Below are 25,351 nucleotides of genomic sequence, written 5' to 3'. Positions count from 1 at the left end.
TCAGACCCCCCCCATCATACCAGTTAGTGGTCTGGCTTTCACGAGGGAACATGAAATGATTAATTTTTGTTCATGTTCAGCTGTTCTAAATCCTATTAGTTTAGAGAACTTTGTCTAATAAATTCTTAATTGCTTAAAAGCCTTTAATTGGTGGGGTTTAGTCCTTTTAATTCCTTTTTTTGAATAATCCTAGAAGTTCTTGGCACTTTTGCTAGGTTATAACAATGCTTTTTTTTCATTCGTGAATTTCCTGGAAATATTTAATCAGTAAATTCTGCTCCTGTGTTTTTAAATGTGCGCAGACTGAGCTTATAAATATACATTTCCTTTGACTTCAGAGTTGTTATAATCAGTTATTCCCATTCCTGTGGTGAGTCAGAGCTGTTACGTGAGGCAGAGAGTTTACGCGTTTGATCCTGGTGAAGTTTGTGGAGCTTCTGACATCCACGGCCAATTCCCAGTTCAGATGGGCTGCCATTCCTCGTCATTAGGGTGTCTCTCAGAGCATCCTCTTGAATTTCAGGGCAATTTAGAGTAAGAGTGTAGGTTAAACTTTGAATAATTTCTTTGTGGAGCATGGGAAGTTTCAGTCTGGTAGCTGTTAGGAGCAAATTTCTGACAACAGACTTCTGCGTACGATGCAGGTTGTATATGGAGTAAGTGCTTGGAAGCCTGGCTCAGGTTATGTTGTGTGTCTTTTGTTTTTCAATTTCTTTCACCCTGTGATAATTACCTTTATAAATCTGTCACTTGTTTTAAAAAAGTCCTTGTTACTTACTGCTTTCCGAAGTTTGCTTTGAAAACAGTTCACTAATTTATGAAAGTTTAGATTTTTTTTTTTTGTTCAATAAATGTTAATTTAGTCTTTACATGTTGTTAAATCCTGAAAAGCAATATTCAGAAAGGTATCTTATTTGGTGTCTCAGTACAATCTTCTTACTATATATACTTCTTAACTTCTAATGTAGGGAGTTCAACTTCCCTCATGTCAGTCTCTAGATACGATGTTTTGAGAATTTTTGACTAGATAGTGTTCATAAACTTCTGCTGAATATTATGGAGGTTCTGGGAGTAAATTCTGTTTTAATTTGCTCCAGTAGGAGCTGCTGCCTGAGCTGGACATGAGAGGAAGGGATGGCATGGTCTGGCATAGAGGTGTTCTTATTTACAGGCTTTTACTTCACTTACTTTTCAGCTACAACTTAACATACAAAGAAGCAGCCGACAGAAGTGTTGAACCACCTCCAGTTTGGAAGTATGGCCTTTGAAAAATTTTTTTTTTTTTAAATTATCCTTTTCACACATGGAGTTAAAGCTCTGTAGTGACTGTGCTCTGACTGCTCACCAGTCTCTCACTTTGACCTGCTATACCATGAGCGTCGCCGTCAGGCAGCCTGTTGGGCTTTCTCCTGACTCAGATTTCAAGGAGGAAAATTGTGAACATGTATAAAGAAATCTCTTTCTTTTAAAACATTTGGAAGACCAAAATGTTTGCAGTTATTTTACTTTCTAGAAACAACTTGTGAAATGCTTGTCCTTGTACATAGGTATTTTCACTACGGAGGCATGGAGGGAATGGAAAACTTAAGGAGGAAATAAAATCCTTAAGAAATGTGCATTGTACATAACTTAGATTACGTGCTCTTAATATTTTTTTTTTTAGTTAGAAACTTTTCATTATTGGAAAGAAAATAGATTAGAGTTCTACTCTGAAAAGTATATATTTAATAACTTCTAATGCTGACTTGCACAAAACTTGACAACAGTGGCCAAGCAAAGTCTGTACGTCTCATTGGACATCAAACAGTTTTTTGAAAAAGAGCTTAGTTGTTACTAATCAGCTTTACAGAAAAATAATTTTATTTGTAGTGAGGTGATCATAGAAGAGGAAAATGCTGGGATCTAGCTCTTTAGTGGTGGTATATGGGGCAAAAATAATTTGCTCTCATTTTGAAATTCCATGTCTGACAGGCAATATCCTTCCCCATGAGATGTTTAAAAAGGAGCAAGAATGACTTCTGTAGGCTGTAATAACGGGTGGCCACCCAAACCATGAAGTAGTTCCCACAGCCTGTCTACAAACTTTGCCTTAAAATTAAGAAAACAAAGAATTAGGCCTTAGTCATTCAGGCAGATTTAATGAGACTTGTTCAAGCTCAGCACTATGGTGAAAAGTTGCAGCTTGTGGCATTCACAGTCTCCTTTACCTTTCTGGTTTTTTTCTCGTTCTATTTCTACTACTGCTTCCTCATGCTCCAGAAACTCTTTTTGTTTGTGTATTTCACTGAAATCTAGCTCTGTTGGAAGAGAAAACAACATGTGGCAGAGTCTGTCTGTACATAAAACAGAAGATCCCCGAGCTGTTTTTCAAGAAAAGGCTATTTTTGAGAAATGCCATTGATGCTATAAAACAGAGTTACAGAGACAGTACCTTTTCATTTACCTGCTGATGCTGTTTGGAGACTTTTGCTCACGTAATACCTTTGTTAGATTTTGTAAAGTCAGAAGTGACAAGCTAAATGACAAAGAAAGTGTGGTAGCTCTTGGTTGCTGGTTTGACGGAAGTCTCCTGTGGCCATGGGAGTGTGAAGGGTCCCCATCAGCATCCTGCATCTTTAGCTTCTGCTGACACAGCTGCTGGGGAGGAGAATTAGCCTGGGCTATAAGATGTACTGAGAGTTCATTGGGGGTGTGAAAAAATGCCTGATCCAGCTCTTCCTAATGCTGTAATACCATTTGCTATCTAATCCTTCTAATTCCATGAACCAACAGAATTTTTAAATTAGACTGCTTATTCTTATATATTATTTCTGGCTTAATATTAGCTAAACAGAGGACGAGCTTTGACCACGTTTACTCAAAGCCATAAAATAATGTGGTTGTGTATGCAAAGGAAAAACAGTAGTTGATTTTTGCTACTCTGTATTGTGAAAACCTCAACTAATCAGGATATAGATTCAGTACTTACACTTAGAGTACAACAATAAGACACAATGAGAAACCACAGCAGGTCTATTACTGAAAGGCCTTTCTTTCCATCTCCCCCGTGCAGGGCACTAAAGACCTAGCAGTCCTCAGAGGGGTCAAGGTGAGCTCTGAGGACATGGAATTAGTCCCTGAGACATCCCATGGCTGGTCACTCGGGGTCTTAATGCAAGACATGAATTCTTTCTCTACGTAGTTCTTCAGAGCAAATTCAGAGCAGCCCCATCCGTGCCCTAATGCAGAGATTCCCAGTCCAGCCCCAGTGGCAGCACAGTGGTTTCTGTCAGGGTTTGCCAGGTGAAGGCTACAGGTAAACATCATTAGCAAACTGTTGTCCTCACCTTTGGCACTGTTCACGCTCCGTCCAGTTGGCTCCTTTGGCATAATTAAGTTTAATTAGGTTACACCTCAGCACTGATGGCACAGCTCCACTCGGTTCTATTCTTGGCACAAGCTGATGGGGAGATAATCCCTAAACCTCCTTCTTAATTTGTAGGGACTTTGGAGTTTTGGGCTGTCCACTGCTACCATCAGAGTTTGGTTCGGAGGAAGGTGCCTTTGTAAAGAGTGATTGTTCTTCCAAACCTGGATGGGGCTCAGAGGGGAGACCTGGAGAGTAGCTTTTTAAACAAATAATCAAGAAGAGAAAAAGAAAATACCCTACACTTTTCTGTAGTGGGATTTTAGCAGGATCTTTCTCCTCTACCCTAGTCTGACCAGATGCTTTAAGATTGGTATTTATTTACCCTCTTCCTACCTAGATGTGAAATAGGAAGCTGAGCACTTTACAATCCCCTTTTGTCGTTCCACCTGCATCAGCTAAGTATTCTTAATGCCCCAGGTAGGAGATGGAAAAAAGGACATTATTCCTGGCTGGTGACAGTCAGTCTGCTGTTACTGGCATCAGCAGTGGTGGTGATTCTGATTCACTTCAGGGTGAAGAGAATCAAACCAGTATCTGAACTCTCCTGGTTGCAGGTGGTGTCACTGCCTAAGTCAGGGGAGTATGAGTTTTTTGGGAATGCTTCCAACACCCTACCCTGGGCAGGTGGGTTAGGTTTGGGTAGAGGAGCTCCGTGGGGGCTGCGTTACCTGCTACAGAAGGGGGAAATTCGTTATGAGCCTCCCCTTTGCTCTGTCCTTTGCTCTTCCAGCTTCTCTTCCAGACATACCTCAGTTTGATTATGGAAATAGTTGGGTATTCTCATGAGCATGATACATTAGTGTGAATTGTTACTAACCCTGATAGCTGAGGAAACTTTCTCCTTATTTTCACATATTAATCATAGAGCACAAAGAAACTACCTCTCCTTCTTTTGCGTGCCTTAGAAAAATGTTGCTAAGTCATAGTTACAATCTTCTGTTCATAAACTTTTAGGAAAAAATTAACTTGATTGTGGCTCTGACACTTGGTTTGATACAAGAACCACTTGAGTCTGCTTTTTCTAAAAAAAAAATAATAAAGTAATAAAAATAATAAATTGATCAATCAAATGTACACATTGTTATGAGCATAGAGGGCAGTATTGCAGAGGAGGAAGAGGTGAGTTGCATTGAGACTGGAGCAGTTCCTGTAACAGTAGCAGGAGGGGTTCACTGCCGCCTTGTTGTCTTGCTCAAAGCCTGGATAATGCTTTGGATTAGTGGGATGTTGGAGGGATTATAATATTATCATGTTCCAAAATAAATAACACTTTGAGTTTAGTTGCCTTCTCTTTATGTTTACTGTCTACTTCGTATTTTCTCCTTCTGGTGTTGCAAAAGGTGTCGTATATGGAGTTAATTAATAACAGATTGGAAGAGAGGAAGGATATATAAATCCAGAAGTTTTCTTTGTGTGCTGGGAGCTGAACCATAACAGCCATCTAAAGAAACTAAATAAACAGAATTAAAATTTAAGGCTAGTGTTTGGGCCCAGATGGAATTTTTTTGTAGCCATGTGGCAGTTGGATGCTCCGAAGAGGGGCTGGAGCTTTGTTTAGGAGCCCTGGGAATGAGCCTCAATAATTGCTCATTACTTCGAGGTCGTTACCCAAGCCCTTAGAAAGGTGCCAGGTGATGCTCAAGCGATTCCTAGATGCAAAGGAAACACTGGTGCTGAATTTTCTGTTTAATATTCATGCCTGCACACATACACACATGCAGACAAACACGCCCCCAGATCTGTCTGTGGGATCTAATAAGTGAATGGGAAGTTCTGAAGTTGGGAAGGGCTGAAATTAATGTCATCCCCGTGTGCTTACGGGTGTTTGCTACGTGGGTGCTCTACCTTACTGCCCTGAAATGCTGGTGTCTCTCACTGACTCATATTAAAAGGACTTTACTGGTTTTAAATACACACACAAAGCTCTTTGAACTGGGCGCTATTGCATTAATATTCTTGAAAGTATTAGATAAATGTGAAGAATCTCAAGATCACATTAATTGAGCATCCCCCAAGAAGAACGTAATACTGTTGCAGGACAAAAATTCATGATCCGTTTCTGAAAGGTGAATGTGTTACCTGTAACTATGGAATATTATGTGTACAATAGAAGGAAGGTTGTGGTTTATTACATGTCCTGATCAAAGACTATTTACTATTCTTTTGGTCTAGTTAGGAGCTGCTTTTGTTGTTGCTGTTTTGATGGTTTACCTACTTTAATAAGAGGATGTTCCATCAGAACAAGCTGTCAGTGTGTCTGGTGAACCCAGAAGCTCATTCTTTTATCTTCAACAGCACAGAGACAACTTATTTTTTTTTTTTTCCTGAGACATACAGAGCAAGGAAAATATATAGGTAATGTTTCTGTTTGATTTTTTTTTGCATCAGTTAACTCTGGGCTTGAGTGGTTTTCCTCTTCATGACAATTTATTCCACTCTCAGAAGAATTTGACAGTCAACTAGCCCGGGAGCTAAAGACAACAGCTTTTGTAGTCTGGGGGTTGTTGTCAGCAGGGTTGACTTTTTGTGAGCAACATGAAGGGAAGGAGCTCCTGCTGATGGGTTTGGCTTTAATCGGAATGGGAAACAAAGGCAGAGTTTGCTAAACGCTGTGTCTTGCCCAGTTTAGGGTGATAATAATTTGGTGAAGTGGTTTGACAAAAGAGGTAGGTCGTGCCGGCTGTGCTGGAATTGTCTTCTCCTGGAAACAGCCTGGATAATGAGAGCAACGGGAACGGTGGGTTTTATGTGGATGGTGGTTCCTATTGTTAGGAAACGTGTTGGCAAAACGGCTTTTCATCCAAGTTGTTATCTTGTTTTTAGGAGCTCCTCACCCCTTCTCTGTGCCGTTCTCCCGTTGATGTTACCTCTTGTTGTTCTGCTTTTGCACAGTCTTTGGGGTACGCGCAGTGGAACAGGATCGCCATGTTTCGAAACAGTCTCAAGATGCTTCTCACAGGAGGGAAGTCAAACCGCAAAAACAGGTCCAGTGGTAAGTAAACATCAGCTCCTCCTGTGGGGGGTTTATTTACAGTTTCTGGAAGTATTCCTTTTATGTGTGTTTTGGTCTTGCTGGGGTTTTCTTCTTTTTAATGAATAGATGTACTCAGCTGATCAGCTTGTAGACTCAAAACATCATCATAGGGCATTTTAATATTGTGCTGTGATTTAATATTTAAAAGTATATGTATATTTATTTTAAAATGTATGTAAACCACAATCTGTTTTTGTTGGGGAGATAAGATGTAGCGAAAAACAAATAGTAGTTATCCATAGTCCTGTAGTAAACTAACATCAAGGTTCAGGTTTCAATTATGGAAATTAAGAAAATAATTTTTTTTCCTCAAAAACGACTGTATAAACTTGTAGCAGTGAAATCTTATTAATTCCAGACAATACTCGTGATAGCAAGAGCAGTTGTTTTTAGTTTTTAAACACAAGGGGAAGAGGTGAAATTAAGGAGAAATCACCCAGATGTAGTCACCATTTCTGTTAGTCTCCTTTTCCACCGTGCCAGGACAGGAGCTCACAGTGGGCAGTGGTTGGGGGGGGCTGGGCCAGTTTGATCCCTGGGGGGCGTTGGGAGAGATTGGGAATTGCGAAGCAAAACGTTACAAAAAAATATCGATATGCTTTAAAAACATTTTTATTTAACTTTGGTATTTATTTCCAAAAATGGAATGCTGGCAGCGTAAGAGCTTTTAATTAGATCTTTCATTTTTCTTTTTAAAGCCATCTGGCAGCACATTTTGAATATTTTGGGATCCAGTGTTTATTTGTGCTTGTGCGCCTGTGTAAATAGTGCATATGTACACGCCATGGGAACCCAGGAGTGAAGATGCAGAGATACAATGGGGATAAATGCAGTGGAAAAAACCAGCTTCTCTTCTTTGTGTTGAAGCAAATTAATATGTATTTCTCACAGCGCCAGAATTCCCCTTCCCCCCACTTTTAATATCTTACTGCCCCAGCATTTTTGGGGGAGAATTGCCTTTTTCAAACTTCACCGTGTCCTGAAGGTGCCTTGTAGCAGCGCTGACTTCTTTTTGGTCCGTAGACATCGGTACCCTGTTAGAGTTTGGTTTCTGGTGAGAATCCCAGTTTGGGGTGGTTGATCCTGAAGATATTTGTCATGAGAAGTCGAAGTGGTGCATCGTGGTGTTGGGTTCCTTGCGTTGGTTACTGTGATTAGTGTCTATTTCCTATAGCAGGAAAAATGGCTGTTTTGCAAAGACACCCTTAGCAATTCCAGCCCGAGGCCATGGCTCTCACTCCCTGCTTTTATGGAGGAGATCTTCTTTCCTGCTGAGCTCCTCAGGCTTTGGCTGCGGGAGTGGTGAAGCTGGGGAAGGTGCCTGCATGAAAAGACACGCAGGTTTTGGGAAGACACAGGAGCAGGTGGCTCTGGCCTCCTGTGATTTTGTGTCTCTGTGAAATACCAGGTTTAAAGTTTAAAGCCCCAAAAGTACAAGTCTCTGATGTTACTCCCAACCCTTGGAACACTGTACATAGACAAATAATCTTAAATTGTGGTTTCTGTACAAAGCCGTATCTTTGTCAGATGTTCTGTTATCAGTCCCTAGTATCCTTTTGGCTTATCTCCCCAAGCAATATGAAGGATCTTGTATATGCAGAGCTTTGCAAATACGTGTTTCTTATTTTGTGAATGAAAAATGTCAGTTCTGAAATAACGAGATTTGATAAGGCTGTATTTCTGTCTGAGCAAAACAGAAATGGGTCGTCTTGAAAAACAATATGACAGTATTTAATAGATGAGGTTTCCTCTAAAGCCTAACGACTATACTGTATGTTTAATAGAATTTCTCACAATTCTGCCTTTGAAATAAATTGCTTTATTGAGAAGTTGTGTTTGGCATTCTTCAGGGGAGGAGAGGGAAGAAGAAAAGGAGATTATAAGGTTTGTGATATTAACAGTGTCTAAATGGAAAGCATCCCTCCACTGGAAAATAATGTTTCAGATGAGTGTTAGCCTATCAAACTGTAACATGACATTAGATGAATTCATTGCTGCCTAGATTTTTTTTTTAATGAATATATTTAATTCTGTGTTTCTTTGCAATACAGTAAGGAAGAGATTAGATCTCAGGAACAAATTTTTTACTATGAGGGTGGTGAGACACTGGAACAGGTTGCCCAGAGAAGCTGTGGATGCCCCATCCCTGGAGGGATTCAAGGCCAGGCTGGATGGGGCCTTGAGCAACCTGGTGTGGTGGGAGGTGTCCCTGCCCATGGCAGGGGGGTTGGAACTGGATGATCTTTGAGGTCCCTTCCAACCCAAACCATTCTATGATTCTATGAAAAAAAAAAATCAATAAATCACTTAGATTGCTGTTGCCTTCCCTGTTGGGATTTTGCGGTGGCAGAGGTGGGACTCTGAGGGGCTCTGGATTTTTTTTTTTGTTTCAGCCAAGTGCTTAAAAAAGATGAGGTGTTCATTTATTTATTTAAATTGTGTTCCTCATGAACAGAATGATTTCGATTGTGAAATGGTGAAAATGGAAGTTTCCCAGCTGGTTTTGGTGCTGTGATTTGGGTGGTGGCCTCAGAAGGCGCATCCCCGTGGGGCGGTGGGAGGTGGAGGCAGAGCTGGGAGCGGGGCAGGGGAGGCAGATGGCTCCAGAACAACCTCTGTTCACTGGGAAATGCTGACACCGAGCTACACCCGTCCCTGGGAACGGGGAACAAACTGGGAATCATAAGTTCCACGTTGTGAAAGTCACCTGTTGGCGGTTTCAGGTCTGCTGTGGATTCACCTCCCGTGTAACCATTTTAAATTCCGTAGGTGGGTGATGGCCCAGGGGGGTCTTGAGCGTGTGGGTTTGGGTGAAATCACAATGTGTGTCTCCCACCTCCCTGCACCCTCCCCGGGCGGGAGGAGCCCTCTGAAGCAGGGTTAAAGGTGGGGTGGTTTCTTCTCGGGGAATCCAAGCCATCGCGCCGGCCTTTGAAATCACTGCTCTTTGCAGTGTCTTTCATTTGCAGTAAGGCAGTTAGCAACCAGGGTCAGGGAAGTCAAGCTAGCAATCCCTGGATGTTGTGATGTGGTTTTGATAATTCTTTATGATTAAAAGAACACTGGTAGTGGTAACAGTAAATGCCTTCTTATTATTCCTCCTTCAGAAACTGCTGAGCAACTTCTCTGAAGAGCTGTGGTTAAAATTTATTTTGACTCAGCTGGGGTGGGTTTTTTTTTTTTTTTCCTTTGCTACCCTTTATGGTATTGTGGTTCAGTAACACAAAATATTTATAAAAGAAGAATACCAATTACGTGCATATGAATGTACAGTTACATGCAGTAATGCCAATTAAAATAAATGAATTTCTACTGCAGCATCGGATTGTGTAATCTCCTGTGGTTAATTTTGTGTGTGTGTACTTTGAGAACTCCGCTGATAGGATTTCATAGTAACCTACTGTATGCAGTACAGCCCTCTGCATGGGTATTTGTGCACATATTTAATCCCTTGCTTTAACAAAAATTCTCTTGTGACTCAAGGGCACTCAAGATATTTTACAGCAATGCCTTGAGGACACATTATGACTGCAGTAGTGTTTTGATTAGGCTGTATTTTCTTCTGTCGTAAATGGATATTCCACAAAGCTACCAGACAACAGCGTCTGCGAAGCTGAAATGTGATCTGAATATAGTTAAATATTACCTTTATTTTTCTATTCTAAATTAATTTACGGAGATATGCAGACATGTGCATTTTCTGACTCACAGGTTTGTATCCAGGGCAAAACTGACGTAGGATATGTTTGTTTTAAAGCGTGGCAGGGCTGTGCTTTGCTCCATCCTTTGCTCTTTCTGGGTGAAGATGCAGCGTGATGACTGTGGCCACAAGCCCTCTGGCCAGGGCCAGCAGTGACACTGGAGCCCATGGTAGCCACTCCTGCCTCCTGCTGCTTGTCAGCAAGGTTTTTCAGACTTCTTCCCCCTAATTCAGCCCTTCCAGGGCAATTCTGTTCTGTTCTGGGAATCCAGAGACTATGAGGTACTCTACTGTTTCTATCAAGGACCTCTCTCTTATTTCTCTGGAGTTTCTTGATTATTCTAACCATTCATTGATTTGAGTATGTATTTAATTACTTTACATCAGATCAGTCCACTAATATATTCATTCCAGGATTGTGTTAGTGAAGTAAGACTGTGTAATGGATCCAATCTTTCCACCTATTATAATTATCCTTATTTCTTTTCCAAGCAGATGGACTATTTCCTTCTTACATTATCACATTAATTTAATACTACTGTAAGAGTTCAGATTCCTTTTAGAACCTAATAAAATTCAGCTGCAAAACTGCACGTTTTATTTGGTTTTATGTTTCTCTTCACTTTGAGGTGCGAGTCCAGAAATTTGTGCCTTTTATTTCTGGCAGAGGCTGCAGTAGATTCTTAAAGTACTCTTGTCTTTTTTTCATGTTAAATTTATCTGAGGCATGTAATCCTTTATAAAGTAGCCCAAAGGGTCTGCTTTTTTTTTTTTCTGCTGAGTTAGTTAGGAATTCTATCTTTCTTGTCCTTAACTGATAGAAAGCACACAATTTTTATCTCGAGCTTACCAGCCAGGAGCCTGCCTGTCGTTCACAATATTTTTGGTGTAGGGCTTTTAAAACCTGTTCTTCTTTCCTGGTTCACGGGAGAGCCAATTACTTCTCACTTCCAATGTATTTATAGGGCCTTTTGGAACCTGCCACTTTATATTTTAATTCCAGAGCTAAAAGAGCCCCTGTCAAATGCTCTTCTCTTTTGGTTCTTGCCTTTCTAAGATCAAAGGCATTTCTGTGAAGGTCTCATCACTGCTTTGCCAGAACTCCATGCAGTTTCTTCTCTATCTCATCTCTTTTGGAAGTCTAAGCATAATTTTTACCCCAGAAGAGTTTTAGAGGGTCACAGTTGCGTTTTAGATTTCATTTCTGAAAGAAATTGCTGAGTGATGAGATCCAGGTGGTGGGTCCTGCAGATGTTGGGATAACTTAATTTAAGAAGGTATTAGAAGTGAGATACTAAGGGACCCATCAGACTTCCAGAATGTATTGTGGTACCAAACAGCAAATGTATCCATATGTTCGAGGTGTTCCATCCAAATAATAATTCAGAACACTTCCTTCCAAAAAAGTTTGATACTTTTTCATAAATCTGTTTTTAAACAAGTCTCAAGTATGTTGATAAATCCATAGCTCCTCTGACCGCAGTGAAGTCCTGTCCTTGAGTTTATTAAGAATGAACTGACCCTTCCTGAAAGTTTGTTTTTCATTTATATAATTCAGTGTGTTTCTTCTTAAGAAGGAAATCTATCAGGCAGATAAGTGTGCACACATGCACGCATTTATCTTCTTAGTGAGGCATATTTACTTGGTCAGAATGTTTCTTGTTCATACACCGAGCTCTCTTCCCAGGCTGATAAAAGATATTTGGACAATAAAGCTTCTGCTTCTCTCCTGCGCAGCTCTCTTAGAATTTTAGCAGCTTATTACTCTAATACGTGTTTCTTTATATCTGATCCACAAATACTTTTTTTTTTTTTAAATTTTAATAACACCACAGATGTTAACCTAACTTGCTTTATAGCTCATAAATAATTCTTACTTGACAGGTCTGTTGAGTCCTCCACTGTGCTTATAATTTTTTCATTAACTGACTCAACCGTTCCGCTGGAGTTTATCAACCTGTATTGTTCTGTGCTGCTGTGTCTGAGTGGATGGGGGATAATCCAGCTCTGTCAGCCTGAGCCTTGCCAATATTTTCCCAAGTTTGAACATCCCCAGCTGTAACAACAAGCCTGTTGACTAAGGCTGCCTCCGTCCGGTGATGAGTAACCACCAGTGGATGTCCTCACCCCACCTCTTGTGTTCCCAGAGCCCTTAAAAGTGACTTTATTACCTGAAGCACCGTTCAGGGGAGTTTGTTTCCACATTCTCTCTGTGGCTTTTTCCACCCTCTTGAGATTTAATGGATTGTTTTATCCTTGATCTTTTTTGCTTCCATCAAATACAGACGTACATGCTAATGTTTTTCTCGAGAGGAGTTTTCAGTCCTTTCTGAGCATTTCCTGATTGTCCTCTCCTGGTGCTATGTGGCATTCTTAAATGATTTGCATATGCAAAGGTTTTCCAGAGCCATATTTTTGGTCTTCCTCCTCACTCTCCTGGTGCTATGTGGCATTCTTAAATGATTTGCATATGCAAAGGTTTTCAGAGCCATATTTTTGGCCTTCCTTCTCGCCTCGACCCTCCCCTTCTAACTTCCCGTATTGTGGTGCACTTACCAAAATCATTTTTTTCTTTGCCCCTGTTTTCAAACTTTACAATATGCCTTCCTCCATTTTCCTCAACATTTCAGCCTACCAGATTATTACACTAGTTCTGGAATCTGGAATAGTTCAGCTTCATATGCTTTCTTTGAGGAAAGTCATCTGGAATGCTCGTAATCTTGTAGTTCTCCTTCCCAGTATTCCCAATTTTGGCTTTATTTTTTGTGGGGGAATTGTGAGAATGCCATGTTTCCTAATGTCTGATTATTTTTTTTGTCTTTAATGATAGAGCAACATCTCTGTCTTTGAAATGCTTTATTTTGGGCTCTTTGCTATGAGGTTTAAATTTTGGAGACTTCTAAATCCTTTTTCCTCCCTTACCATGTGCTGTTCTTCGATACGTAGCATTGTTTGAAAGGCAGCCCCTCTGTATTGTGTATTTCCCGTTTCGATACAGGTGCAGTTCTTATTTAGTCCCTCCCTTTTCATTAAATTATCCTGTGTCAGAGCTTGAAGTGTTTTTCCCTCCCCCAAAACAGAATGAATGAAAATCCTCAGGCTCTGTCCCGTTTGTTCAAAAAGATTAAATTGTAAAATTAAGTTTGTGGGCTTGGGAAGGTGAGAGAAAAATGTTTGATATACTTCTTTTCTGCTGATTGCTGTATTTATTTCAAATAGCTAAAAAGGAGAGGAAGGTAAGCCCTAAGTATTTGCAAGATTTGTCTCCTTTACGCTGCTGGGAACTAGTGCTTTTCCTGCTGCTGTTTCCCTGTTTTGTATTTCCATCAGGGCACCCACAGTCATCCTTTTCCCTCAGTCATCTACGTGTTATTTTTCAGATGTATTCCTACTTGCTGGTTTTTATCCAAGATTTATCTCTAGGTCACTGAGCCCATTCTCACATTCTTCTCTATCAGCTTTAATCCTTCTCAGACCTTTCCCTTCGTTAGCGATTCTACAGATCTGATTGCTGAGATTAATTCACCGAGGTCCCTTCTAATAGCGGGGGCTGATTTCTCCTCCTGCTTCCATTGCAACAGCCATCTCCCCTTCTGCTCTCCTCATCCCTTGTGCTGAGCTCTTTAACCTCCAGAGAGTTTCTTCTGGGGGAAAAAAAAGAGCTTTTAAAACCTGTCCTTTACGTGGGCATCATTCTACAAACAAGGAGATTGATATTTTTTTTTTTTTTTTTTTAAATAAAGGCATTTATTATTTTTTTTTTTATTTATTTATTTATTTATTTATTTTTTTTTTAAATTAGAGGGGTGTAAGGGGTCGTGGCTTTTCCCCCCTAGAGCTCCACCAACAGCACACCATGGACCACCTTCTCTTGCTCCCACCTTAACCCCAAAGCTGTCACCATCCAGGCTTGGTCTGGAGCTCTCAGAGCTCCACCAACACCACACCATGGACCACCTTCTCTTGCTCCCACCTTAACCCCAAAGCTGTCACCATCCAGGCTTGGTCTGGAGCTCTCAGAAACTACGGTGTTGACCATCAAGCCTTTGTGGATTGTACTGCACGAGTGGTAACCACATCAGAAGCATCACTTCTGTCATTAAATCTAGGAGAATTTTTTTGGGCTAAGGAAAGAAATAGCTCAGGATGCTGTTACAGTCAGACTGTAGCCACATGGGTGTGTAAGGGGAACAGAATCAAATGAGCATATTCTGTGTAATTTTGGATACATCCATGATTTGGTGGTGTTTTTCTCCTCCCAGGGGGTGTATGGTCCCCCCCTGGACCCGCCGTGCTCTGCCGGCACCAGTAGAGGGAGCAGCAGTTTTCTGACAAACCATATTTCAAAAGCTGTGCTAAATGCTCCGTGCTGCTATGGAGAGCAGATAAAGTTACATTTTTCCATGTCAAATGACCTTGCCTTCTCTTACTCCTCAAAGAATAAAAGCTTTCTCATAGGCAATTCAAGAAGAATATGCACACTAGCTTTAAGAGAAAAGAACAAAACAGATTGGAGGGATTTGTTACACCCTCAAAGTTCCACTGGGAAAGTGGAATGTCCTTTCCAGGATGTCTGAGGAAACCTTAATAATTACCATATCTATAATTGTTTTTAAAGTACAAACAAGTCAATTAAGAACAAAGGTTTATATCTGTGAATTCAGCTATTTCATCTGTAAAATCAGTAATGTCTGGTGACTGAGCTTTGGCTTTCTCTGCTGGAATGAGCCGAGTCCCAGTTCTTGGGAAAGTAACACGCTTGGGTTCTGTAACTTAAAGGATGATTTATACAAAATGAATAACCTAATCTGTACAAATGGATTTTATTTTTTTTTTTAATACAAGCCAACTAAAAGTACTGTTTTCACAATTCTGGAAACTCACAAAGCATTGACTATTTCTAAAACTATTTATTTATAAACAATACTTGCATGTTGATTTTGCCATTTCACCCTATTATGCTAAAGATATAATGTCTGTTTTCTTGTTCTTGATGTGGCACAAAAATAAGCAAACATCTTAATGTGCAGGAAAGATAATTAAAATGGAGGAAAGTTCAAGCTAAATATCAGCCTTTGTATTGTTGTTCTTATTGAATGTTGAAACTGTAATTTCTGTTCGCAGTGAAATTCTGCCTGCAAGGATTTCAAATTAATCGATGTCAATCATAGAAAGCCGTAGGTAATTTCCTTTCCTAATTAGCTGGTGAATTCTCACATCACGTGGCTTGGAGCAATTTCAGGAAGATTTTCCAGGCAATAAATGACAGTGGGGATGAGCTGGGCAGGTCTCTCTCCCGCTGTGTGACGTGTGAGGGTGCGACTCCTGGGGCAGGCGAGTTCCCTTCAGCTCTTCGGGATGAATCCAGCTCTTTGGGAAACCTTCTTTCAAGGTGGCTCTTCACAACTTTCAGTGCTAAACTCAGCTTTTTTTGGAGTCTACGTATCAAGAGATTTGCGAAAGGCTTGTAGTTCAGTGTCATCTCTCTGATGAACTTGTTGGAACAGGTTCAATGAGGCAACAAGAGAACAATCTTTTAGCAAAAATATGTATTTTTTCACACAGTGTAGGTAATACAAAGAATATAAAGTACAAACTTTGAGTGGTAGACCACGTGGTGCAGATGTTACAATGCTGAAGTCGTGGGGTTTATATTTGTTTGGGGAGGGGAAAGTAAGGTTTTTCTCAGTATCCTTTGAATATTATAAAATAGTGTGGAAGGAAGAAATACTCCTGGCTGTGTGGGAGAGGGGGAGTCTGTCCCAGTGCTGTTGGAAAGTCTCAGAATGCAAAATAAGCCTCTCCTCTTATAATTTCATTTTGTGTTTAAGCACCTAAATGTGATGATAAAAGTCAAGATGAGATTGTAACTGGATGGCAGAAGGTTTTATTAGGTTGTTTCTTTATTAAATTTCCTTTTCAATATCTTTGATTTTTCAACAGTTATAAAGTAAGGAGCAAAGAATATAGAAAAAGATGCATGAGGTGTGGTGACAGTCAGGAGAGTGGTAGTTGCTGCTCTGGAAGAAGCAATGGAGCATGTCTGTATGTCAGAGACAGCTTTGAGAGGAGACACCAACATATTTTTGGGGGGTAAGAGAGGCTGAGGTTATGTCCTGGGGGGGGTTCCAGCTTGGCAGGGTCTGGAATGGGAACCTGGAAGAGCTGCTGGTAACACCTCTGGTAACCAGATCCATTTTCATCACACTCTCCTCAATATCCTTAATCCCTATTAGTCTAAGCCTGCCTTTACTGAAACTTCCACCAAAGATGTGGGTTTTTTCCATATCACATCTTTTTTTTTTTCAGTTCCTAAAGATAAATATTATTTATATTCAGTGAGATTTATCCATGGGAAGTGTTGATGCGGATTCTTGCATTTGTTTATTCATTGACAGATGTTGAAACCAAATCGCTCCATCCTAGAATTACATTGCATTTATGATTCATATTTTTATTTTTGAGGGGGTTTTGTGCACTAAAGATTGGCCAACTTATATAAAACCTACTGATCTGTAGGGAATTGTTCTAATGTGTGATGAGTACAAATATGATCCAATACATTTCGGTAAAGGATGAAATCATCTCCCTTCTGCATCCCCTTCCCAGCCTCCAGGGTTTTTCTAGGGCTTTGCAGGGTGGCTTTTGTCATGTGGCTTTTGCAGCTCCCAGTTCAGCACTATGTATGTAAAATTACTGGTTTTGCAAAGACATACGTTTAACTTCATTCCCATAAGCATCTCTTTGATGCAGGAAGTACCTGTGCTCAGGGTTGGTGAATCCACGTCTGATGTTATTATTACATTCTCTTTATTGGAGCTGCACTTGCTCTTCCTTTTTTCTTCTTTCCATAAGGAACAGTAAGTGTCTGGTACTTAGTATTACTTTTAATGGGAAAATTATCTTTTCTGTATAAGAGGATTGATTTTTAAGCTGACATCTCTTTAGAAGTTTCTCCTCTTCAGCCTTTTTACAGAAACTTTTACTCTCCCAAGATGTATATGAGGACTTTTTTATAATATTGGATATATTTTTAGATAACTCACGGATAATTTTTGCTAAAGCTTCCATTTTTAAATGACCTATTTGAGGGAATTGTGGAAATTTTTGCTGTGAGATCTTTCTGATGTGGAAGGATTTATTTTTCCTTTTATATTATGGTTTTCTTTTTGAGAATGAGACTGGTCTAGAAACCGATTCATAGTCTCTTAATGTACCAAAACTGCCCCAAAACCTGAGCAATGGATGTGATTTTTTTACAAGAAGCTTTGACAAGGTGCCCAGATCTTAGCAGAAGGTGGTGTCATTTAAGCAGGTTTCAAAACGAGCATCTTCTAATGGGTAGATGGTGATAAAGGTCTCCCCTGAGACCTCTGAAACAAAAAATAATGTGATGAGAATGGACCAAAGATCCTCTTCAGGGTAAGAAATGAAGACACGGATTGTCTCAGGCATTTCATTTATATTTGAGTTTTCTTCTGTTACAATTTCAAGTGACGTATTAATACATTAATTTATACTGAATACAAACGAGGCTGCTTTTATCTTATATTAAAACACTTTCCTTCATGAATACCACCAGAATTAATAGTGCATTTAAATGATTTATTCGTCGCGTTGTTCTTGTCTGATTTAAACGATTGAGTCACCCACTTTTTAAAGTATTCCTTGAAGTTGTTCACAGTGCAATCTCTCATTCTGATCACTGAGTTGCCAATGCTGTTTTATTAAAAGGAATAAAAAGCTCTGGAAAGTATTCTTGGTGGTGGTTCTGCATTTTTTTTGTTGTTTAGAAAGTCAAGTTCAAAAAGCGTCTGTATTTTTAATTAGTAAGTTACATGAACAAAACTTGGTTGAAAGTTTTCAACAATGCTGTTCTTATTAAATGCAGGCATCTAGAAAAACTTCAGTAGCTCAAAGTTCTAAAATGGAAGAAAAATTTGAATTCTAGTTGTCTAAACATTTCAGCTGCCTTCAAGTGCCTCCTGCCGATCCACACGGCTGAGAAATGATCCTGAGCTGGGAAATGCCACCTGAAAGCTGATTTGCACCATAAAAGCCCACGAACAGTTTATAAGCTGAATATCCAGCTATTCTTTATCTTCTCTTTATTGACAATTAAACAAAGTAGGAACATTTTGCTCACTGCACGTGCCCGAGACACATCCTCACTGTTCATGGAGCATCTATCTTCTCCTTATTGACAATTAAACAAAGTAGGAACATTTTGCTCACTGCACATGCCCGAGACACATCCTCACTGTTCATGGAGGCGTTTGTCTCTGCTGGTTGTTCTTTGTGTGACTGACAAAGTTTACCTCTGTCCTTGACACACTCCAGAGGGAAGATGGTCACTTGAAAATATATGTCAAGTAGTGAAAATAAAACAACTTTGTGTTGTGCAGCAGCTCAGGAGGGAGAGCACTGTTGGTTCCTGGGAAAGGCTGAGCTGGGGCAACGGCAGGAGCCGCACCTGGAGCCACTTCCAGAAAATCAGGGCACAGGGAGAGAAAACTCCCACCAAGCAGAGGCTACTTTGAGAGCACGTAATGACAGCGAAGCAGCCCTTGTCATAATCATTTGCTTATTAATTCGAGGCAGTTTTCTTAATTTTCTTCCTGTTTTCCTAGGAGAAGTAGTTCCCACCCTGCGTGTCGGAGCACTCCTACTCTTAGAGCTGCGGAAAAGGAGCGTGCGCTGACTTTGAGCTTTTTGACTCTGTATTTTATAAACCCATATTTTAACAAAACTGGGATGACTATTTTAGTCACAGTGTGACAAGCTTAAACTGCAAGAGGAATTTTCATTTTGCCAAACAAATTGATCCAATTTTTAATTGGGATAAATTAATTCATTGGATGTGGGCCATTTTAAAAGAAGTATTTATAACCTTACTTTTGTCAGATTTTCCAGGAGTTCTTGTCTATGGAATGAGGAGGGGTACGTCAGCTTCTCGGGCACTTGAACCAGGAGTTCTTGTCTATGGAATGAGGAGGGGCACGTCGGCTTCTCGGGCACTTGAAAATCATAGAATCACAGAATGGTTTGGGTTGGAAGGGACCTTAAAGATCATTGAGTTCCAACCCCCCTGCCCTGGGCAGGGACACCTCCCACCAGACCAGGCTGCTTGTATTGTATGATTTTAAGTGACTAAATTATACTAATTTGAAACCTGGTCTTCTGCCTAGTTCCTTTTAAATTCAATAGGATAACAAAAAAAGAAAAGTCTATTCTATTGAAACCTGGTCTTCTGCCTAGTTCCTTTTAAATTCAATGGGATGACAAAAAAGAAAAGTCTGTTCTGGAAAATTAAAGAAGCGTCTTTTTTCTGCTTTATGTAAAATTAGTGCATTCATGTAGTAATATGCTTGTTATACAATTATTTCTTGGTTGTTTGGTCAGGGGGTGTTTTGAATGCGGGTTCTTGGGCGTCACGGTGCACGAGAGGTTAATGTCAACTTTGGCTTTTGTCTTTTCAGGCCAGAAAGCCTGTTTGTATTTTGTAACTGAACTTGGCAACAGGGATGATGTATCACAGGGTGCTTTTTCCAAATGTGTCTCTGTAGGACACTGTGCATGAAAGAAGCCCCAGGGCTGGCCTTTCCCCAGCTCCTCCAGAGGGAAGAGTGGTCAACGGGCCACGGAGAGTGACCAAGGGGCCTGGTGACACTCCGGTGAGAGGACAGGGGCTTTCAGGCTGTGAGCTGGGGGGAAGCTGGGGAGAAAAGGTGGTGGTGGAGTCACTGGGTGCACGGTGTCCCCCTGTCCTCTGCTGCTGGCACCAGCCTCTGCCGTGTGCTGGGGATAAACCAGTGCTGGCAACAGGGAAGGTGCCTTGGCCATTGCTCTTGGCCAAAACAGCAAGAAGAATTGTGAAGGAGCTCCTGCCTTTTCCTCCCTTCACTGGAAAAGCCCCTTTCAATGAGTGGGATGAGCTTCCTGTGGTGACACCGTGTGCTTTCAGGGGTGGCCACAGGCCTTGGCTGCACGTTGGGTCAAGGATTAAAGAACATTTTCCCTCAGCACGGTTTCTTTGTGCTGATGCTTCACTTCCTCCATCCTTTCAGGTAAGTTGGGGAGAGTCTTCTGAAGCTTGTTGGTGGAACCCCAGAGATGAGTGTCTGTAACAGGGGAATGGCTCCCTCTTGTTCCTGAACCCGAGGGCCTGAAGAAATCTGAATTTTTAACTTTACAGGCAGCTGGTTTGCAAGCAGATCTGTGTAAGGATTGTAATTAAGATGATTGTGGACCTACATTAACTTGCTCTTCTATTGATGTGCATGATGTGACTTTCTCATTAGGTGAACAAAAAAAAAATTCATAACTATTAAGCAACCAGTACATTCTTGACATAAAAGTTGCTTTTTACCTTGCCATCTTCCTTTCTTCTCCTTATGATCTAACTGCTGTGGATTCCTTATTCATATTGTGTTTAGCATATTTGTGAAGTTACAGCCAACTCAGCAGTAAAGTAGCATTGCAGAGTTCTCCAAAGTCTTACCGTTTTAGGTGAATTTTAAGGAATTACCAGTATTTTGAGTTGAAGTTAAAACTCATTTTAATTTTCCAGCGTTAGAAGTCAGTAATATTTCATTATGTTATGCATTTATTTGTGTTCATTGCATGTTCTATTTGTAGTATAAACGCTCAGTCACATGAGCACTTCTTTGGGCTGGAAGTGTTTTTCTAATTAGCGAGTGCTTTGTGGTGTGGTGCTTGGCTTTCCTTGGGCAGGGATGTAAAAATATATGTAAAATAATGGCAACAAAGAGGTAAACTCATAAAAATAATCCCTTTTCATGACACAGATGATATCGATTCACCAAACATCTGCTCTGAAAAGAAATTCAACCCCCCCATCTCCTTAATTTAACCTGTACCTTCCAGAAAACTTCATGATTTTGGGATAGGAGTGTGAGCTGTGAGGCAGGAGCGAAGCCTTTGCCAGGGGTGATTCCCTGCCAGCTGGGTCCTACTCAAAGCCCCTTTTTATTTCATGTCATGTCATTCTGATGGGGAAATTGCAGCAGTCGCTTACGTGCATCCGTGATGGTGGGAAATGGTCATAAAGTGTAGCAGATGACTTTTCCAGTCCTTTAACAGGGTGTAAATAAAGCACAGGCTAACGAAGACGATGCTGCTGCTTTCTTCGTGCGGTGCCCCAAACCTTGGCAACTGTTGGGCACGTCTGTAGCCCATGGTTTGAGGAGTTCCCAGCAAAACTGATGGAAAGAGAAGGCAGGAACCATCACTAAACCATATTTCTAAGCACCACGTCTGCCCATCTTCTAAATACCTCCTGGGATGGCGTTTCCCTGGGCAACCTGTTCTAATGCTTAATGTATGTTGACATAAGTGACTATACTTCTAATGAGCAAAAACTGATTAGCTCTTGCAGCCTACCAATATCTGACGGGGGCTACAGGAGAGATGGAAAGGGACTCTTTGTCAGGAAGTGCAGTGACAGGACAAGGGGGAACGATTTTAAATTGGAAGAGGGGAGATTTCGATGAGATATTAGGAAGAACTTATTTGGTGTGAGGGTGGTGAGAGCCTGGCCCAGGTTGGCCAGAGAAGCTGTGGCTGCCCCATCCCTGGAGGGGTTCAAGATCAGGTTGGAGGGGGCTTGGAGCAACCTGGTGTGGTGGGAGGTGTCCCTGCCCAGGGCAGGGGGTTGGAACTTGATGATCTTTAAGGTCCCTTCCAACCCAAACCATTCTATGAAATAAGGTGCCACTTTTTCCCCGTGACACACAAGAGGAGTTGTATCCCAGACTAGAGGTACCTGTTTCTTTCCAGTGACAATAAAAGGACTGAGATGATTAAGGTACAAATATCTCTGTCACTGATGCTTAAACTCATTTTGAATTTATTATGTTCCAGAATAGCCCAGATGTTGGTTTATATCATTTCTTAAGTGGTGTGTGTTACTGTACGTGCCAGGAAAAGCCCTGCTTGCCCTTGTGCCTGCAGCTCCTGGGCAGCGGTGCTGACAGCGGGTCTTGTAGGAGCAGGACTCCAATAATAAATTTATTATGGCCAGGGTTTTTCTTACTGTGTTTTTGTACAAGCTGCCAACACAGTAGGACTCTCATTTTCAATTCGGGCTTCCAAGCACTGCAGTAATAAACACAAACATACTTGCTGGGGAAGAGAGTTCTATTTTAATTCTGCAGTTTCTGGTAGTGGCCGTGTGAGGTGGGGGCTTTCTGTGTTTTTTCAGAAATGTTAAGCAATGTGGGTAATTAATCTGGGGTATCTAATGAGCAGGTGGTGTATCTGTATGTTTTGAGGTATGTTTATGAAATGTGTGTACGATCAGAGTTCAGCAAATGCTGTACTCCCAAAGAGAGGGAGTTATTGTCATAAAAATGTAGCAGGAAGAGGGAAAAATAAAAAAGCCACCTTTTGGGAAGGTGCTGAGGCTCTCCCTGGGGGATGCTCCGCTGGGTCCCTGGTGCAGCTTCCTCCTTGAACAAACCCAAGCCATCATTCATACCCTGCTCGAATGACCTTCCCTGCTGAGAGGAGCTTGTATGATAAATGGCCGGACTTAAGTACGTTTATGAATTGCCCAAGCCTCTTAAGCCAAATTGCTATTTTTACTTCATTAATTAGAATGTCTCCATATTGCAAACAGTGATGGTTTTACCCCAAACCAGATGGCTGGCTCGGTAGGAAATCCAACAACGTGAAGATACCAAATGCGCTATTCACTGATTAAAGTTTTACTTAGGTTTTTGCATTGAATGAGTTTTGCGGCTCCTTTCCCTTGTAACATGAAAAATCACCGCTTACGTGGTAAATAATTTAAGGGCTAAGGCAAAGCATGAAAAGTAAGATGTAATAATGTGCCTGATTTTGTATGTCAGGGTTTACTAGCTCTATTTGGTTGAAGAGGAATATTAAAAAAGTAATTTTTGTCTTTGTTAATTGAAGAAATGGTGAGTTGCTGGGGGTGCAGGTGGGAAGGAGGGATGTGCTGGGCTGGGAGAGCCCGGAGCTGCTCGGGAGGGACCAGGTCCTGCCTGGGGCTGCGGCACCAGCACCTTCATCTCCTCCTCCTCCTCCTCTTCCTCCTCCCCGCTGCCTAGAAAAGCAATGTGTTCCGCAGGGAGTAACCTCCAGAGTCACTCAGAGGTGGGTTTGCTGCGCTGGGCAAGGGAGGAAACGCTGAGGAAGGCTCAGGAGGTGAATGTTGCTCAGGGGATCCATTCCCTGTTTCAGGATGGAGATGTAGGTGGTGGAACGCAGATGGTTAAAAATTGTAAAAGCTGTGTAGCCTTTTTTCTGAGCTTAAGAGTACTTGAAAACGTGTGTGCCTCTTGTGTTTAAACATTTACCAAACCTCTTGTGGAAATGTTGATTTGCATGCAGAAAAGAGTTATCTTTGAAATTATTAGTTAGGGCAATCAAACAATCAAATGTAGGAATTTTTTTTTTTCCGTTTTTAAAATGAAACTCGCCCTGCGTGTCTCTGCGTTCTTTCTTCCTCCTCCTCTTCTCCGCCTTTTTTGTTTGTTAATTTGGATTTGTGTGTATAATAATGCCAGGGAGTATTAACAGAGGGGTCTCACCTGAGATGTGGAAAATCACGGGAATGAACACTTCACATTTTATTGATAAGCATAATAGACTGCTCAGTTTGCATTTTGAAAAACAAGCTTTAAATTATTACTGGCTTTCTTGTAAAATAAAATACTTACAAGACTGTGTCTTTGCACACTGAGGAAGGAGGTGGGATTGGGATGGGGCTCAGGAGGATCCCGAGGACACAGAGATAGGGAGGCTTAGATAAAGCCCACTTTTAACATTGTGGTGCAATTATGTGTGTGTATATGTATATATTTACCTTTGTCTAATTTAGATCATTAAGCAGTGGTAGTAGCAACGTTGCTGTGGAAGTTACTAACAAGTAGAAGTAAAATTCAGTTCTACAGCATAGATAATGATAATAATGTGAGATATATATATATATATGTATATAATGATACTAGTCTTGTATGACTATTTGTGAGAGTGCTGTTAATTGTCTGAAGGCACAGATTTCTGGGGGGTGGGTACGTGGGGTGCCCAGACCAGTGTGACCTGGCACTGCTGGGGCTTCTGCCTGCCCTGTGCTGTCCCGGGGGAGAGGATTTCACCCGTAAACTTCTAGGTGTCTGATAAGATGTCTTATCTTAAGACATATGAAAATGCGATACCTATGCAGCCAAAACGTAGGGACAAAATTCTATTTATTATGACAGGGCTCTTCGTTTGGGCTGTTAAACCCTGACTTGGGAGAGGGAAGGGAAAGGGGGCAGAGGGATCGATGTCATCGGGGTTTGTGTGTGGTCGTGAACTTGAATAAACAGAAGGGGTTTTTTCACTTTTTTTTGACTTGGGAGAGGGAAGGGAAAGGGGGCAGAGGGATCGATGTCATCGGGGTTTGTGTGTGGTCGTGAACTTGAATAAACAGAAGGGTTTTTTGGTGATGAAAATGTTGACTTTTTAAGTCTGCTTGGCCAGACAGTTTTAATGTTGTACTTAAGGGCTTTGTTTTATTTATAAATAGATGATTGCATGTATTAATATTTTTACTTACATTACTGAAATATAATAATCTATTTATTCATTCAGTTGTGTTCTAATTGATTCATTTATCACGCGTTCCTGTTCCCACCCCTTATTTACTGCAGCGTAAACTATAGTTCAAGGAAGAAAGCCCTGGTTTGAATTTAATAACGCTCTATAGTGCATATTTCCTGGTTCAATTAAATAATCTGAATAAATAGAAAGGCATTCTTGCTTCCTCTCCGTGCCTAAATCATCATATTTTTTCAGGTGCCACTTACTAGTGACTCTGGATAAAATTAGAATGATGCATCGGATCTATAGGTGCTAAAAATAGTTTACAGTAGGAGCAAGAGTAGGGCTGAAGGTATATTCTACATCATGCTGGAAAGCTGCTTTCCTGTATTCTTACCCGTTTCGTGGCTCATGGCTGTTAGATAACTGGGAATTGCAGATGAAACAAAAAAAGGTGAATTATCCCCATTACAAAGTAAAGCAATAATGAGTTTATCCCTGTTCTCTCGCAGCACTGGGAAGGAATGATCACAGAAAGGCTGGGAATTGACTGGTTTTGTTTAATTTAAGAATTAAAATGAAGTTTAACATTAATAATGGCTTCGCTTAGCCATCTTCTTCAGACTGATACATCCCT

The 25,351-nt window shown here is 40.9% G+C and overlaps 1 protein-coding gene across 7 annotated transcripts in view; it reads left to right on the top strand.

The window, feature by feature from the left end:
• The window catches only part of TANC2 (tetratricopeptide repeat, ankyrin repeat and coiled-coil containing 2), a 255,682-nt gene that overhangs the window by 2,542 nt on the left and 227,789 nt on the right, over nucleotides 1-25,351 (top strand). For all 7 annotated transcript variants that reach the window (XM_014956534.1, XM_014956530.1, XM_014956533.1 and 4 more), the window contains exon 2: nucleotides 6,302-6,401. In XM_014956534.1, coding sequence (XP_014812020.1) covers nucleotides 6,335-6,401 — 67 coding nt within the window. In that variant the 5' untranslated portion in view covers nucleotides 6,302-6,334. The remainder of the gene's footprint in view (nucleotides 1-6,301; nucleotides 6,402-25,351) is intronic.

The sequence above is a fragment of the Calidris pugnax genome, unplaced genomic scaffold, assembly GCF_001431845.1.
Source record: "Calidris pugnax isolate Ruff unplaced genomic scaffold, ASM143184v1 scaffold167, whole genome shotgun sequence".
Taxonomy (NCBI): domain Eukaryota; kingdom Metazoa; phylum Chordata; class Aves; order Charadriiformes; family Scolopacidae; genus Calidris; species Calidris pugnax.
This window is presented reverse-complemented; position numbering and strand designations above follow the sequence as displayed.